The 15,530-nt window shown below is 41.8% G+C and overlaps 1 protein-coding gene across 3 annotated transcripts in view; it reads left to right on the top strand.

The window, feature by feature from the left end:
* The window catches only part of nol12 (nucleolar protein 12), a 25,794-nt gene that overhangs the window by 687 nt on the left and 9,577 nt on the right, over nt 1-15,530 (top strand). For 2 of the 3 annotated variants that reach the window (XM_043679935.1, XM_043679936.1), the window contains exons 2-4: nt 1,370-1,475; nt 12,985-13,033; nt 13,710-13,849. In XM_043679935.1, coding sequence (XP_043535870.1) covers nt 1,370-1,475; nt 12,985-13,033; nt 13,710-13,849 — 295 coding nt within the window. Of the gene's footprint in view, nt 1-909; nt 1,002-1,369; nt 1,476-12,984; nt 13,034-13,709; nt 13,850-15,530 lie in introns of those variants that run through there. The other variant, XM_043679937.1, reaches the window with a different exon arrangement.

Raw genomic sequence — 15,530 nt, 5'->3', positions numbered from 1 at the left:
TGTGTGGGTGTGGCGGCTGGAGTTGAGGTTGGGGACTTCAGGAATGTGTGAGTGAAGCACGGCTCAAGTATGCTCTGCTCATTCTTCCAGCTCTTTCCCCCCCCCCACAAACAATAGGGCAAGTTTCTTGGCTTGTGATCCGTGAGTACTAGGGAGATCGGTGAGAATGTGGAATGTCTATCACAAAGTGTAATGTTGTCTTGAAAAGGACTGGATAAACATGTGGTAGAGAGAAAAATAGAAGCACGTGTTGACGGGGTTCAATGAAAAGGAATGATGGGCTGAATGACCAACAAGGAGAAAGTGAGGCCTGCAGATGCTGGAGATCAAAGTTGAAACTTTATTGCTGGAACAGCACAGCAGGTCAGGCAGCATCCAGGGAACAGGAGATTCGACGTTTCGGGCACAGGCCCTTCTTCAGGAATCAAGGATTCCTGAAGAAGGGCCTGTGCCCGAAACGTCGAATCTCCTGTTCCCTGGATGCTGCCTGACCTGCTGTGCTGTTCCAGCAATAAAGTTTCAACCTGAATGACCAACAAGGAAGGTGATGTGAATTAAGGGGTAAACAGAAATGTAGAGTTGAGTCAACATCAGATTTGCCATGATCTTACCTAATGGCAAAGCAACATTGAAATGCTGAATTTTATTCAGTTCGTATATGAGATGTGGGTATTGCTGGCCTGAAATTTATTACCCCTCTAATTGCCTGGATGGCTTGGAGAAGTTGGTGATGAGCTGCCTTCATGAACCACTGTTATCCTTATTCTGTAGCGATAATCATGATGTGTTACGAAGGAAGTACCAGTATTTTCTGACCCAGGGACACTTAAGTAGCTGTGATAATTTTCCAAGTCGGGATGGTAGTGACTTGGCGGGGAGCATGCGTATGGTGATTTCTGACCTTATGATGAGAGAAGGTCAGCCATTGATGAAGCAGCAGAAGATGGTTGTGCTGAGGACATAATATCCTGAGGAACTCGAGGAGGTGTTAAATCATCGTGGTAATGCACCTTTTTCTGGGCAGTAGGCCCAAGTTCAAGTCCCACTTGTCCGAGAGGTATATTGTAACATCTCTTAATGGGTTTATTTCAAAATATCTGAGGAAGCTTTAGTGGTGGCTGTAGCACAGCAGTAGTGCCCCTACCTCTGAACCAGGGGGCTCAGATTGAAGTTCCATCTGCCCAGAGTTATGTAACAACACCCCTGAATAGGCTGATTAGAAAACATCTACCCTGAAGAACTCCAGCAGTGATGTCCTGGGATGAAATCAGTGACTCCTAACAACCACCACAATCTCCTACTCCTAGTTCACATGACTTCCTGTAGGCTGTGATCATTCTGTAGTTTAATAAATTATTCTTTTTTGAAGGGAGTTTCTGACTGGCTTTCACAAGCGTAAGGTGGAGAGGAGGAAAAAGGCTTTGGAAGAAATTAAAGTGAAACTGAAGGAAGAACAGAAAAGATTGAAAGAGGAGGTGGGAATCATGATTGACACATTCAGTTTGACAAACAAGATTACTTGAAAACAGTAACTTACATAATTTTTTTTATTCGTTTGTGTGATGCGGGCATCACTGGCTGGCCAGCATTTATTACCTATGCCTAGTTGCCCTTGAGAAGGTGGTGTTGCGCTGCCTTCTTGAACCATTGCTGTCCACCTGCTGTGGGTTGATCCACAATGCATTTAGGGAGGGAATTCTTTTTTTTTCACAGTTGAATCAACTGAGTGGCTTGCTATATGATAATTAAGAATCAACCACACTACAAAGACAGAACGGAAAATGACAGCAGATTTCCTTCCCTAAAGGGCATTAATAAACCAAATGGATTTTTATGACAATCCACAATGGTTTTACATTCATCATTAGAATCTTAATTCGAAATTTTATTGATTTGAAATTCTATTGTCTGGTGTGATGCGATTTGAACCCAGGTCCCCAGAACATTACTTGGGTCCCTGGATTACTAGTCCAGCACGTTAACATACCAAACAACAACAGCTTGTATTTAAATAACACTTTAAATACTAAAATGTCCCAGGATGCTTCACAGAAGCAAAAACTGACATCCTAAAAGGAGGTAGTATAATCAGAAGATAATGGTCTATAGGCCAGATTGTTGGAGTCAGACTCCTACAGATAGAAATAGGCCCTTCCGTCCATCTGCACATTCATGATGAAGAGCTTATGCCCGAAACATCGACCGAAACATGCTCCTTGGATGCTGCCTGACCTGCTGTGCTTTTCCAGTGCCACACTTTTCGGCTCTGATCTCCAGCATCTGCTCACTTTCTCCTTCATGTCTATTCCAATGAGCAAACACCAAAATAAACTAATCCCATTTACCTGCACTTGGTCCACAGCCAACAGTGCAAGTTAATTACTTGTCCAGATGCTTTTTACATTTGCAAGAGTGTTTGCCTCCACCACCTGCTCAGGCAGCACATTCCGTATATCATCTGAGTGAAAAAAGTTTTCCTTAGATCACCCTCTAAATCACTTACTCCTCATTTAAACTTATGTCCTCTGGTCTTAGACACACCTCCCATGAAGAAGAAATTCTCACATTCTACTCTGTCTATGGCTCTATAATTTTGTATGACTCGATTATATTTCCCCTTGCAAAGGAATACAAACCTAGCCTATCCAATCTCTTCTTGTAACCTGAGATGTTTCATCCAAGGCAACATCCTCGTGAATCTCATCTACACTTTCTCTGGTGCAATCATGTCCTTCCTATAGTGTGGCAACTAGAACTGCAAGCAGTATTTAATCTGTGGTGTAATGTTTTATAAAGTTGTAACAAGACTTCCTACATTCAGTGCCATGGCTAATGTAGGCAAGTATTCTGTATTCCTTCTTAGAGTCATAGAGATGTACAGCACGGAAACAGACACTTCGGTCCAACTCATTCATGCCGAACAGATATCCTAACCCAATAATCCCACCTGCCAGCACCAGGCCTATATCCCTGTAAACCCTTCCTATTCATATACCCATCCAGATGCCTTTTAAATGTTGCAATTGTACTAGCCTGCACCAATTCCTCTGACAGCTCATTCCATACACTTACCACCCTCTGCATAAAAAAGTTGCCACTTAGGTCTCTTTTATATCTTTCCCCTCTCACCCTAAACCTGTGTCCTTGAGTTCTGGACTCTCCCACCCCAGGGAAAAGGCTTTGTCTATTTATCCTATCCATGTCCCTCATGATTTTATAAACCTCTATAAGGTCACCACTCAGCCTCCAATGCTCCAGGGAAAGCAGCCTCTCCCTTTAGTTCAAATCCTCCAACCCTGGCAACATCCTGTAAATCTTTTCTGAACCCTTTCAAGTTTCACAACATCCTTCCGATGGGAAGGAGACCAGAATTACACGCAATATTCCAAAAGTGGCCTAACCAATGTCCTGTACAGCTGCAACGTGATCTCCTGCACTCAATACTCTGTCCAATAAAGGAAAGCATACCAAACGCCTTCTTCACTATCCTGTCCACCCGCAATTCTACTTTCAAGGAACAATGAACCTACACTCCAAGGTCTCTTTATCCAAATGGCTAGTTCTCCTTGTATTCCATGAGATCGAACCGTGGTAATCAGTCTCCCATGGGGAACCTTGTCGACCGCCTTATTGAAGTCCATATAGATCACATCTACCACTCTGCCCTCATCACTCCTCTTTGTTACTTCTTCAAAAAACTCAATCAAGTTTGTGAGACATGATTTCCCATGCACAAAGCCATGTTGACTATCCCTAATCATGCCTTGCCTTTCCAAACACATATACATCCTGTCCCTCAGGATTCCCTTCAACAACTTGCCCACCACCGAGGTCAGGCTCACTGGTCTATAGTTCCCTGGCTTGTCCTTCCACCTTTCTTAAATCGTGGCACCATATTAGCCAACTTCCAGTCTTTGGCACCTCACCTGTGACTATTGATGATATAAATATCTCAGCAAGGGGCCCAACAATCACTTTCCTAGCTTCCCACAGGACCCCAGGGTACACCTGATCAAGTCCTGGTGATTTATTCAACTTTATGCGTTTCAGGACATCCAGCACTTCCTCCTCTGTAATATGGACATTTTTCAAGATGTCACCATCTGTTTTCCTATATTCTATATCTTCAGTGTCCTTTTCTGCAGTAAACTCCCTGTTTAGTATCTCCCCCATCTCCTGCGGCTCCACACAAAGGCCGCCTTGCTAATCTTTGAGGGGCCTTATTCTCTCCCTAGTTACCTTTTGCCCTTCATGTATTTGTAAAAACCCTTTGGATTCTCCTTAACCCTTTTTGACAAAGCTTTCTCATGTCCCCTTTTTGCCCTCCTGATTTCCCTCTTAAGTATACTCCTGCTGCCTTTATACTCTTCTAAGGATTCACTCAACCTATCCTGTCTATACTTCATATATACTTTTTTCTTTTTCTTAATCAAACCCTCAACATCTTTCATCATCCAGCATTCCCTACACCTACCAACCTTTCCTTTCACCCTAACAGGAATATATTGTCTCTGGACTCTTCATTGTGTCATTTTTGAAGACTTCCCATTTTCCAACCGTCCCTTTACCTGCAAACATCTGCCCCCAGTCAGCTTTTGAAGGCTCTTGCCTAATAGCGTCAAAATTAGCCTTCCTTCAATTATGACTTGAACTTTTAGATATGGTCTATCCTTTTCCATCACTATTTTAAAACTAATAGAATTATGGTCACTGGCCCCAAAGTGCTCCCCCACTGACACCTCAGTCACCTGCCCTGCCTTATTTCCCAAGAGTAGTTCAAGTTTTGCACCTTCTCTAGTCGGTACATCCACTTACTGAATCAGGAAATTGTCTTGTACGCACTTAACAAATTCCCCTCCATCTAAACCTTTAACACTATGGCAGTCCCAGTCGATGTTTGGAAAGTTAAAATCCCCTACCATAACCACCCTATTATTCTTACTGATAGCTGAGATCTCCTTACAAGTTTGTTTCTCAATTTCCCTCTTACTATTAGGGGGTCTATAATACAATCCCAATAAGGTGATCCCTTTTTTATTTCTCAGTTCCACCCAAATAACTTCCCTGAATGTATTTCTGGGAATATCCTCCCTCAGCACAGCTGTAATGCATTGAAATAAATGCAGTTTAATTTATTAGTCCTACCTTGTCCCTGCCTGCCCTGACTGTTTGACTCGCTTCTGTTCTCAACTGTACCAGTCTCAGATTGATCTTTTTCCTCACTGTCTCCCTGGGTACCTCCCCCAACCTTACTAGTTTAAATCCTCCCGAGCAACTCTAGCAAATTTCCCTGCCAGTATATTAGTCCCCTTCCAATTTAGGTGCAATCCGTCTTCCTTGTACAGGTCACTTCTACCCTAAAAGAGATTCCAGTGATCCAAAAATGTGAATCCTTCTCCCATACACCAGCTCCTTAGCCATGCATTCATCTGCTCTATCCTCCTATTCCTGCCCTCACTAGCTCGTAGCACTGGGAGTAATCCAGATATTACTACTCTCGAGGACCTCCTTTTTAAATTTCTGCCTAACTCTCTGTAATCTCCCTTCAGAATCTCAACCTTTTCCTTCCTATGCCGTTGGTTCCAATGTGGACAATGACCTCTTGCTGGCCCACATCCAACTAATTAATGTACAAAACAAACAGCAGGAGTCCCAGCACACTGCTGGTCAGAGGCTTCCAGTTATTAAAATAATCTTCCACCATGGCCCTTTCCCTCCTATTTGTAAGCCAATTTTGGATTCAATTTACCAACTTGTCTTGGATCCCATTGGCTCTTACCTATTGGACCAACCTTTCATGTGGGACCTTGAGATATCTATGTAAATCAGATTAACTTCACTGTCCTCATCAATATATAGTCACCTTTCAAAAAAACTCATTTAACATAGTCTGACGGGATATCCCTCTAAAAGATTTGTATTGACTATCCCTGCTGTACCAAGTATTGATTAATCCTGTCCTTTAGAATTCTTTCCAATAATTTCCCTATTGAACGGTTGACAGGCAAACCAGCCTGTAATTATCCTGCTTTTCTCTTCTGTCCTTCTTGAAAAAGGAACCATGTTAGCTATCTTGGAGTCATCTGGCACTTTTCCTATGGCCGGTGAAGTATTAAAAATCCGCCAGGGATCCAGTAATCTCCTCCCTTCTTCTCATGGCAAGTTGGGATATACCTCATCAGAGCCTGGGGAATTATGCATCTGTAAGCCTACTAAAACATCTAATATCTCTTCTTACTAATCTTTAACATGTTTTAGAACCTCACCTCCCAACTGCTTTTCCTAGCTACAATGTCATTCTACTCTGTGATACAGATGAAAAGTATTCGTTTAAGACCTCTCACACATCCACTGGCTCTACGTACAGGTTGCCTGTTTGGTCTCTAATAGGTTTCACACTGTACCTAGTAATCCTTTTATTCTTAATGTACTTGTGAGAAGCTGTGAGGATGTCCTTGTTCCCATCTGTGAAAGGTATTTTGTGATCCCTATTTGGCCTCCTAATTTCCTTTTTAAGCAACGTCCTATACTCTGTATACCTTTGAAGGCTGTTTGACAAGCTCAAGGGCTGAACTTACTGCAGCAATAGCAAGGCAAGAAGAGGGCTCCAGGAGCTATTGCTGCAGGACGTTCAGCCCTAGAGCTTGTCTAACAGGTTTTAGATTCTTGCTCCCTGTGTGGATGAGAGTTGAGAGCTGTAAGGAGGATGAGCAAACTGATGATAGTGCCATGGTGCAGGGAGTCATTCAGGAGGGGTTATTATTGGGGATATTAGTCAGGGGAATAGAAACTGTTCTCTGTGACCAGCATTGAGAGTTCTGAAGGCTGTATTACCTGCCTTGTCCCTGGGTTCAGGGTATTCTATCTGGGGGTTGAAACTTTATTGCTGGAACAGCACAGCAGGTCAGGCAGCATCTAGGGAACAGAAGATTCGACGTTTCGGGCACATGCCCTTCTTCAGGAAAATTCTATCTGGGTTGCAGAGCAACTTGAATGGGAGGGGAAAGATCCTGTTGTTGTGGTCCACGTAGATGCCAACAATGCAGGTAGAACAAGAAAAGTGGTTCTGCTGAGGTAATATGAGCAGTTAGTGCTAAATGAAAAAGCAGAACAAAAAAAGGTGATAATCTTCAGATTACTACCTGAGCCATGAGCAAAATGGCACGGGGTCAACAAAATTAAAGAGGTTAACGCATGGTTCAAAGATTGGTGTGGGAGAAATGGGTTCAAATGCATGAGTCATTTGACACCAGTACTGGGGAAGGAGGGATCTGTTCCGATGGAATCATCCTAACTGAATCATGCTGGGATTAGAATCCTGGTGAATTGCATTATCAGGGCTGTAGATAGAGCAAAAACACAATAGTGGGGGGTAGGATCGCAGGTTAGTGATGGGACTCATTGTTAACAGAAAATAGAAGGAAGGGACGGAATGTATGAATGTAAAATTGGACCAAGAAAGTATAGGGAAATTTGACCTTAAAGACTTAGTATCTTAATGTACGAACCACTTGAAATAATGTAGAAGAGCTGCTGGCACGATTCAAGGTAAATTACTGTGATCCCATAGCTGTTACAGGAACATGGTTACAAGGAGATCAATACTGGGAACTTAAAATCAGGGATATTTGACCTTTCAGAAAGATAAGAGGCATAGAAGAAGTGGTGTGGTAGCACTATTAATAAGAGATGAAATGAGAACAGTTGTGAGAGATGTTCTCAGCTTGGATGATGTAGAGTCCATTTGGATCATAAAATCTCTACATTGTGTAAAGAGGCCTTTCAGCCCATTGAGTCCACACCAACCCTCCAAACAGCATCCCATCCAGCTTCAGCCCCCCAGCCTATCCCCATAACCCTGCATTTACCATGGCTAATCCACCTAGCCTTCCCATCCCTGAACACACCGGGGCAATTTAGCATGGCTATCCACCTAATCTGCACATCTTTCTACTGTGGGAGGAAATCAGAGCACTCGGTGGAAACGTACACAGACACGGTGCAAACATGGAGGTAGAAAACCAATAAAGGAAAGACATTGGTCAGATCCTCAAATATTAGCCACTCTAGGAAAGACTATAAGCCAATAAATAGAAACGTGTAAAATGATTAACAGTAACTATGGATGCCTAATTTTTGTGATAATTGGGTTAACCAAATTGCAAAGGGTAGCTGTGACAACAAATTCATAGCGTGTAGTAAGGCTAGTTTCTTAGAGCCAAAGGAGCAAGCTGCCTTAGATCTGGTGATGGGTACTAAGACAGTCTTAATAAATGACCTCAGACTTAAAGATCCCCTAGGAAATAGTGATCATAAAATGATAGAATTTAATATTCAGTTCCAAGTCTGAGAAACTTGCGTTGGAAACAATTGTGTTTAATTTAAATAAAAGGAACTACAATGAAATAAGAATAGAGTTAGCTAAAGTGGGTAGATTAGTAGGATTGATAGTAAGTAAGCAGTGGCAGGTATTTAAAAGGTAATTCATGACTCTCAGCAAAAATCTATCCTAGTAAAGATTCCAAGAGATGGATAAATCAACTCCAGCTAATCAAGGAAATTATGGAGAGTATTAAGTTAAAAGGAAAGATTTGGGAGGCAAAAATAAGTCATAGCCCCAAAGATTGATAAATTCAGAATCTGGCAAAGATAATAGAAAATAAATTATGAGGACAAACTGGTGAGGAATATAAAACCTGGCAAGAGCTTCTTTAAGTATATAAAAGAGGGAGGTCAAAGTGAACACAGGCCCCTTTGAAAATGAATCTGGGGAGGTGATTATGGGGAACAATGAAATGACAGGGGAGTTCAGATATTTTGTATCAGTCTTTACGGTGGAAACTACTTCAAACATCCCACTGATACTAAAGAATATGGGGGGGAGAATTAATTGACATCACCATTACTAGAGATGTAGTATTATAAAGTTAAAGGCAGCCAAGTCCCTTGGGCCTTGTGGCTTATATACTAGAATTTTAAAAGAGGTAGCTACAGTGATAGTGGTTGTAATTTTTCAAAGATCTTTGAATTCTGGAAAATATCAGAGGATTGGCAAACTGATAATGTGACCCCCTATTCAGAAAGGGAGGGAACCAAAAAGTGGGTAACTGTGAGCCAATCAGCCTGACATAATTTGTTGAAAAAGTATTGGAATCAATTATTAAGGACATCATAGCAAAACATTTGGTAAATTACAGTCTAATCCAGCAGCATCAATATTGGTTCATAAAAGGAAGATCATGCCTGACTGATTATTAGCGTTTTCAAGTCTCACCCAGAGTGGATTGAGTGAAACCAGTAGATATGATTTCCGACCGATTTGAAAGGATATTGGGGGGGGGGGGGGTGAGGGCCTAATGTCATTTATCTCAATAGGGTTTGAACATAAAGAAGCAACGTGCTTCTGAGACTTTATAAAACTCTAGTTAGGCCCCATTTAGAATACTGTGTCCAATTTTGGGCCGCACACCTCAGGAAGGATATACTAGCACTGGAGGGTGTCCAGCGGAAATTTGCATGGATGATCCCTGGAATGGTAGGCCTAACATGATGATCGGCTGAGGATCCTGGGATTGTATTCATTAGAGTTTAGAAGGTTGGGGAGATCTAATAGAAACTTACAAGATAATATATGGCTTAGAAAAGGTGGACGCTGGGAAGTTGTTCCATTAGGTGGGGAGACTAGGACCCATGGGCACAGCCTTAAAATTAGAGGGGGTCAACTTAGAACGGAAATGAGACATTTCTTCAGCCAGAGAGTGTGGGATTCATTGCCACAGAGCGCAATGGAGGTTGGGACATTAAATGTCTTCAAGACAGAGATTGATAAATTCTTGATCTCGCAAGGAATTAAGGGCTACGGGGAGAGTGTTGGTAAGTGGAATTGAAACGCCCAACCGCCATGATTAAATGGCCTTGCTTCCACTCCTATATCTTATGGTTTTATTTGGATTCGACAAGGTATCTCTCAAAAGGTTGGCTAATGTACAGAATGGGGATAAGGGGTTCCTTATAAGGTTGGAAATCAATGACCAGTAGTGTTCCACAGGGATCAGAGCTGGGTCCGAAACTGTTTACAATATATGTTAATATCTTGGAGTAAAGGAGCAAGTGTATTGTAGCCGAGACTATAAGACATAGGATCATAAATTAGGCCTTTCAGTCCATCAAATTTCCCCTGCCACTCAGATAAGTTTGGCTGATAAGTTTCTCAATCCCATTTTCCCGCTTTCTTCCTGTGACCCTTGATATTCAAAAACCTATCAATTTTAGTCTTAAATATACTCAATGACCTGGCCTCCACAGTCTTCTGTGGCAGTGAATTCCATAGATTCACCGCTCTCTGGCTGCCGAAGTTTCTCCTTATCTCTGTTCTGAAAAGCCTTCCCTTTACTCTAAGGCTACGCCCTCTGGTCCTAGTCTCTCCTACCAATGGAAACATCTTCCCAGCATCTACACTGTCCAGGCCATTCTGTAGTCTCAATTAGATCCCCCTTCATCCTTCTGAACTCTATCGTGTATAAACCCAGAGTCCTCAAACCTTCCTCATATGTTAAGCTTTTAATTCCTACAATCATTTGTCTGAACTCACTCCAAGGCCAGTGCACCCTTCCTGAGATATGAGAACCAAAACTGCGCACAATACTCCCAAGTGTGGTCTGACCAGAGCCTTACAGAGCTTCTGAAGTACATCCCTGCTTTATACTCAAGTCCTCTAAAAATAAATGCCATCACTGCATTTGCCTTTCTAACTACTGACTCAACCTGCAAGTTTACCTTGAGGGAATCCTGGACTAGAACTCCCAAGTCTCTTTGCACTTCAGACTTCTGAATTTTCCTCCCCATTTAGAAAACAGTCCGTGCCTCTATTCTTACTACAGAAGTGCATGACCTCACATTTTCCCATGTTGTACTCCATCGGCCACTTCTTTGCCCACTCTCCTAACTTGTCCAAATCCTTCTGAGCCTCCTTGCCTCCTCAATGCTACCTGTCGCTCTAACTATCTTTGTATCATCTGTAAACTTAGCCAGAATGCCCTCAGTTCCTTCATCTGGATCGTTATTGTATAAAGTGAAAAGTTGTGGTCCCAACACGGAGACTTGCGGAACACCAGTTGTCACTAGTTGCCATCCTGAGAAGGACTCTTTTATCCCAACTCTGCTTTCTGCCAGACAGCCAAGCCTCTATCCATGCTAGTACCTTGCTCTGACACCATGGGCCCTTATCTTAGTGTCTGTCAAGTTTGCAGAAGAGACAAAAATAGGTGAAAAGGTAAATTGCGAGAGAGCGAGACAGTCTACGGAAAGATACTGATAGGTTAATTAATTGGGCTAAAAATTGGCAAATGGAGTATAATGTGGGAAAATGTGAAGTTGTTCATTTTGCGTAGGAGAACAAAAGACCAATATTATTTAAAATTGAGAGGAACTGCAGAAACTGCAACACAAGGGAATTGTGAGTACTCATGCATGAAACACAGAAAGCTAGCACACTGGGACAGCAGATGATCAGGAAGGCTACTGGAATGTTGGCTCTTATTTCAAGGAGGTTGTAGTGGAAGAGTAGGGATGTCTTACTGTAACTTTACAAGGTGCTGGTGAGACCATACCTGCAGTGCTGCCAACAGTTTTGATCACCTTTTATTTAAGAAAATATTACTTTATCGCAAGAAGTTCGGAGAAGGTTCACTTGGATGATTCCCAGTACGGAGGGATTGTCTTATGAACAACAGCTAAACAGGTTGGGACTTTACTTTTTGGGATTTAGCAGAGAAGTGATCTTATTGAAACAGATAGGATTCTTCAAGGGCTTGACAGGGTAAATACTGAGAGGTTCCTCCTCTAAGAGCATAGGGCATAGCCTCAGAATAAAAGGGTATCAAATTAAAACTGAGAAAAGAAGAAATTTCTCTCAGTGGATTGACAGTCTTTAGAATTGCTTCTCACATAAAGCTGTGGGGACAGAGTTCTTGTGAGTATTTCAGGCTGAGATAGACAGATTTGTGATCCGTTGGGAATCAAGGGTTTTGGGGAAAGGACATGCAAGTGGATATGAGGAATGTTGAATTAGTCATGATCCTATTGAATGGCTCAAGGGGCTGAAGGGGCTTGAGCCAGAATCCTTCTGACAAAACCGCAGTTCAAAATCAGTGCAAACTTTGGTTTCTCTTTCTGTTTTTCTTTGAAACATTTTCTTTATTAGATTGGTTAGCACCATAACCCCTGAGGCCTCAGTTAATATTCAGTCATCTGCCATCCATTTGAATGTAATGCATTTCCGGAACTGGAAATCTCTGAACAAGACTCAGCCTTCAGTTAACTTCTGAGCCTGTTTGTTTGTACTTTATTTTTAAAAACAAGCTGCTGCTCACAGCTGAAAGGTCACCTTCTGTTCTCAGCTCACAGTTCACAACTCCAGACAAAAAATGATAAAAATAAAAATAATGAAGGTTCTCAATAGGACCCACATTCTGGTCAAAGAGATAAGTTTTAAAGAGTTTCTTGAAGGAGAAGAGCAAGATTGAAAAAGTTACTTAGTCTTAAGAAGTATTTACCGAACAAAAACAGGCTGTTTGTCTCAAGAGATCCACTCTGATGCTAAGGTTCCATTGAACCTCCACCCACCCACTGTCTAAACCCCATTTTTCTATTGCTTCTTCTTTGTATTTAGCTTGCTACCTCTTCAGTGCATCTATGCTTGTTGCCTCAATCCCTCAATATAGTTGTGGTGGTGAGTTCCATGTTTGAGCCCATCTCTGACTACAAAAGTTTCCTGTAGAATTCCTGTTAGGTTTGTTAATGACAATGTTATATTTATGATTCTGAGTTTCATCTCCCTCACCGTGCAGATTTATTCAACAAGAATAGCAGCATAGGTAAGGAAGGAATTTGAAGATGTGGCTTCTATTGGTGAATTGCTGAAAGTTGAAAATGTACAATTCAGTAATACTGATTTCCTAACCTATACTCTTTACTGACTTGCAGAGACACAAGGAATACATGAAGATGTTCAAGGAGAGGCAAGAAGCTTTAGGTAACTTCTATGACTGAGCTGATTTCAAGCTCAGTGTCCCAGTTTTTGTTGAGTTGTGTAGTCAAGGGACAACTGTTCATCAGATATTGTTTTTTAAATAATGTCTCAGTACGTGCAACCTATAACCGCAAGTATTTGATTCCAGCATCGATCTGCTATGGTGGGATCATGATGGCTCAACACTGAGGCCTGGAGTAGTCTGGACCAGTGAGACATTGTCTCCTAAACTCAAAGTTTCTCCACTTTTCTCCCTACTCTTGATGAGAGTTTTGTACAAGTTCTGTTTGCTTTCCAGTTTACTTTGCGTATGAACTGGTGGATTGGTGGTAATGTCACTAGACTAATAAGCTAGAGTTCAAATCCTACCATGCCACTAAATGAAATTTGAGTTTAATGCAGATCTGAAATTATAAAGGTAGATCACGACAGCTATAGAAACCCATTTGGTTTGCTGATGTTCTTTAGGGAAAGAAATCCTCACTGAGTCCGGCCTACATATGACTCCAGCAATGTAGTTGACTCTGCAATGGCCTAGCAAATTTCCATTTAAAGCCAATTTAGCACATCTGTACAACCTGTCTATATACCTTGAATCTGGCTACAATGTGGGAGGCAAAGTCATCTTACTAGGCTAGTATACTACAAGATTATTGCATTGTTTCTTGTTTACTTACAGAGGAGGCTGATGAGTTGGATCAAATGACATCATCCAGAATGGAGTCCATTCAGTACGACCATCCAAACCACACTGTCACTGTAACAACAGTTAGCAGTTTAGATTTGACTGCTGCCAATTTGTACCTTGGTGCAAACCAGGTGAGCTGAAGTTGAAGATTAGGACTACTGCATAGGATATGTGCCACACCAATAAGCCATTTTGGCCCATGTTCATACATGTGTTTATGCTTTGCTTGAGCCTTCTCCCATCCCATGTAACCCTCTAGAATCATAAAATGCCTATAGCATTTAAGCAGGCCATTCAGCCCATCGAGTCCACACTGACCCTCCAAAGAGCATTCCACCCAAACCACCCTCTATCCTATTCCTGTAAGTCTTCATTCCCCATTGCTAATAAACCTAAGCTATACATCCCTGGACACTATAGGTAATTTAGCATTGTCAATCCACCTAACCTGCACATCTTTGAACTGTGGGAGGAAACCCACACAGGGATGGGGAGAATGTGCACATTCAACACAGGCAGTTGCCCAAGGGTGGAGTCGAACTAGGGTACCTGGCGCTGTGAGGAGCAATGCTAACCACTGAGCCACTGTACTACCCTCTGTTCATTTCTTCATATAATTGTCTAGTTTCTCCTTGAATACATTGATTCCATTTCACTTCGGCCAGTCTCTGTGGTAATGAGTTTCATGTTCTCACCATTAATTGAATTAAATTTCTTCTGAATCTCCAATTGGATTTCCTATTGTCTGTCATATATTGATCACTTCTAGTTGTGTTCTTCTCCGCAAGAGCAAACATTTGCTTTGTATCATTCAAATCTTTTCATAATTTTAAAGATCTCTGAGTCACAGCTCAGCATTTATTTTCCCAAGTGAGAAGAGATCTAGCCTGTCAGTCCTTTCCAGATCTGGGTACCCATGTATTTCTTGTATCGTCCTCTCCTCTCTCATATCATTTTTGTAATATGACAAACAAAACTGCAGGCAACACTCTAATTATAGTCTAGCCAGCATTTCTTCCTTTTTTTTTAAAATACTGCTCCTCTTTAAGTAAAGCATGGTATTTGGTTTGTTGTTTTCATAATGGCCTTGCTAACCTGTGGTTCAACTTTTAGTGGCTGATGTTTGATAAATACAGCAAAAATGTCATTAAGCTGTGGAGTATATTGCCTACAAGAAATTGTTAACTTTTTTAAAAACTGTTTTTTAAGCTTTTAGACTGATGGAAATCCTTCATTTAATAGACAAAATTTATATAATCAGTTCTGTTGAAGAATATTCAGCCTAAGCATCAAAATGTTACAACCTGTTACTATATGTACTGACTTGATGGTATTATTTCTGTCTGCAATTGTTTTTTTCCCTAGTTCTTCCACCCAGGTTGTCCATTGAGTGCATCTATAAGCAGAAATCTTGTAGCCTATTGTTCCGATGAGGCCACTTTCCAATGTGGTGCTCTTAATATGTGCTCCTCCTTCTCCAACCGTGGCTTCCCACCTACAGTTGTTGACAGGGCTCTTGACAGCATGCGGTCCATCTCCTGCACCATAACCCTCAACCCCTCCCTCCCCTCCCAGAATAAGGATAGGGTCCCTCTTGTTCTCACACTTTCACCCCACCAGCCTTCACATGCAAAGAATAATCCTCCGCCATTTTCGCCAACTCCAACATGACGCCACCACTAAACACATCTTCCCTTCCCTCCTCTATCTGCATTCCGCAGAGATCGTTCGCTCCTGGAAAGCCTAGTCTACTCCTCCATCACACCTAACACCTCTCCCATCACACACGGCACCTTCCCATCACATCTAACA

This window comes from Chiloscyllium plagiosum, chromosome 39 (genome assembly GCF_004010195.1).
Source record: "Chiloscyllium plagiosum isolate BGI_BamShark_2017 chromosome 39, ASM401019v2, whole genome shotgun sequence".
In the NCBI taxonomy this organism is placed as follows: domain Eukaryota; kingdom Metazoa; phylum Chordata; class Chondrichthyes; order Orectolobiformes; family Hemiscylliidae; genus Chiloscyllium; species Chiloscyllium plagiosum.
The sequence above is the reverse complement of the archived record's forward strand: the minus strand, read 5'-3'. Positions and strand labels throughout refer to the sequence as shown.